Here is a 2675-nt window from a genome sequence, read left to right as displayed (position 1 = left end):
AAAGGAATTCAGTAAACGAACTTCACCTAAAACATCTTTATACATGTGACCTATGAAATTTCATTTTCTCTATGCTACCCTGCTAATTAATGGGTCATTAATTAACACATGATTCTATTTTTCTTATACCTCCTATTCTTTACCAAACTTAATTCGTTGATTGATGCTGCTTACCAGAACATTCACATGCACAAACTCAAAAACTGATAAGAACAAAACTCATCTCATACATCAATTAGTACCTTTACAAAAGAAGCCACATGACATGGCAGTCCTATTTTTAAGCAGTAAATTAAATACACAATCAATAAATCATATAGATAGTACTCAGAATATTCACTTCATACCTGCCTTAATTTCACACGCAAATGATATTTCTCATGAAATCAAGAAATTAACCATAGCAGGTACAACAACATCATCAATCTAGACACGTGATAATTTAATTCAGGGTAAAACTTATATACAGTCTGATAGATATTGTTAATGTTGTTCCTGATTAAAATTGGAGTTCTACACACATAAAAATATACTTAATAAACGATTTTGTTAAACATCAATATATATTATTGAAATAAAACTCCAACTTTAAATAGAAAATAACATAAACAATACCTATGTACTGTACATAATTTTTGTGGCTTAATTTAAAATATGCTTCAAACTTGGTATTGCTCTAGCTGAACATCCTTGGATTTCAAAGGCACATACTCTCCTCGATACACTTCAAGGTGATCTGCCAAAGCCGATTTGTCAATGTTCTCATGGTGATAGGACTTGCAAACAAAGTAGAGCACAGTTTGAAGAAGAAGCCCAAATAGGAACAAACAAGACAAGAGCAACAAACAAAGGATCCCATATGCTGTTCTGTCCACAGAACCCACACTCCACCCATCCACCACCGTGGCCTTAAACAAAACCCTTATCAAAACAAAAGAAACCACAAGAGTCAAAAATATGAACACGGTCAAAACCATCTTCCCCTTTATCAACTCCTTGCCCTTCACCATGGCCCTAATCCCCCATGAGTCCTCCAACACGGTCACAACACTTGCTAGTTGCCACACCATAGTGAGGTACACAAACCCAATGAAGTATAACACCCCTATCAACACCAAAACCCATAACCCACCTCTATTTACCCCAATTGTAATTGCCCATATGAATACAACAATCATGGTCACAAAATTGTAGGCAAAAAAAGCAGCAAAGGCACATAAAAAGGTCAACATGAGCCTCTTCCACACCTTGGGGACAACACTCATGACCCTCTTGAATGTAACATCTTTTGATGTGTAAATTGAAGCTATGGTGTAGACCACTGCTGAGGTAGAGAGGAGGGAGAATATGAGAAACAAAGTAAAGTAAGCGATTTTGAAGAGCACAAGGGTGATCCATTCAGAAGAGACCATGTCGGAGAGCTTGTTGTATTGGGGTGTGTTTGGATTTGTTTCATCCATCACTATTGAGTTGTAGAGAATCTTTCTGAATAGGAGGTTGGAGACCTCTATGTGGATAAGGAAGATGAAGGAGAGAGGGAGGATTAGAGTTAAGGTGATTTGGGAGAAGATTCTCCTCCATGAGAGTATGATCTTGGAGGATTCTTTGTACACACCAAAGAACCCAAGAAATTGCATCTCTTCTTGTTCTCTATCCATGGTGGCTTGGGAAAATGGTTGAGATTGTTGGGTGTGGATGAGCAACGAGATTGGGATCCCAAGAGGATGAATGTGTTAAAGGTTTATAGCAAATCCAAGAATGGGTTTGGATTTGTATGCTCCAAATTACCCTTACTTTTCAAAGGAATTGCATTTGTTGAAAGGTCAACGACTACTTTTCTTTTTTTCTTGGCTAATAAATAATGACCGATATGTATCTTGTCATTTCTCTTTCAAATGTAACATTAAAAGGATTACCGAAAATGCTCAACTCGTAGCTGAATTATCGTCATTACTCTTACTTTTAGAGGTAAGATTAAAAGAACTACAAAAATTATCGACTAGTATGTAATAGTAATTAACAGAATCATCATTATGTCTCTTCATAGCTAAAATAATGTCTTTACTTATACTTTAGAGAAAGAAATGGGTAGATTAATTGATTGAATAAAGAAGATGATTGATTATTTCATAATCTAGTTATTTAACTTGCGTGTTTCGCTGATTTACTTTTATTTATTCATGTTAATTTTAACTTTCGTTTTGAGAGAGTTGTATATTTGTTTTAGTTTTTTTTTTTCTTTCAATTTTCTCACTAACATAAAAAAAAATTGTCAAAAATATTAGTGTTGATCTCTATTTGTAGGCTATTGCTTTTAATTATTTATTTAAGTTCGTATTGCGTCATATGTACGTGAACTTGCAGGACCAGAGAAGGTATTTGATAGAATTAATTTCCTTTCTTAACTAAAATTAAATGTGCCATGTTTTTTTCTGACTCTAATTTAAGTTCGAGTTAGGTAGTAATATGACTTTAGAGTTTGGAGTCGCGAGCAAATCCGTTGCATAAGAAAACAAGAGAATGCTACTTTGTAATGTGTTTCTTTTTCAGCAAAAAGAAGAAGAAGAAAAAGATGTAATAGATTAAAAAAAAAAAAAGTATATACTAGTTAAACGTGTGTGTCATTTTTGTTATTTATAAAAATTATATTAGTGACAACAAAATTTAAATTTAAG

The 2675-nt window shown here is 33.8% G+C and overlaps 1 protein-coding gene across 1 annotated transcript; it reads right to left on the bottom strand.

Annotated features, from left to right (window-relative positions):
* Positions 1–204: 204 nt before the first annotated feature.
* LOC109795520 (uncharacterized) lies at positions 205–1733 on the bottom strand. The gene has a single exon (XM_020355055.3). The coding sequence runs from the start codon at positions 1656–1658 to the stop codon at positions 660–662; it is 999 nt and encodes a 332-aa protein (XP_020210644.1). The 5' UTR covers positions 1659–1733; the 3' UTR covers positions 205–659.
* Positions 1734–2675: the final 942 nt, after the last annotated feature.

This window comes from Cajanus cajan, chromosome 9, assembly GCF_000230855.2.
Source record: "Cajanus cajan strain Asha chromosome 9, NIPB_CcT2T_4, whole genome shotgun sequence".
NCBI classification, from domain to species: Eukaryota; Viridiplantae; Streptophyta; class Magnoliopsida; order Fabales; family Fabaceae; genus Cajanus; species Cajanus cajan.
This window is presented reverse-complemented; position numbering and strand designations above follow the sequence as displayed.

Coding starts and splice junctions, on each gene's coding strand:
- LOC109795520 (XM_020355055.3), bottom strand. CDS start 1,658: ATGGATAGAGAACAAGAAGAGATGCAATTTCTTGGGTTCTTTGGTGTG.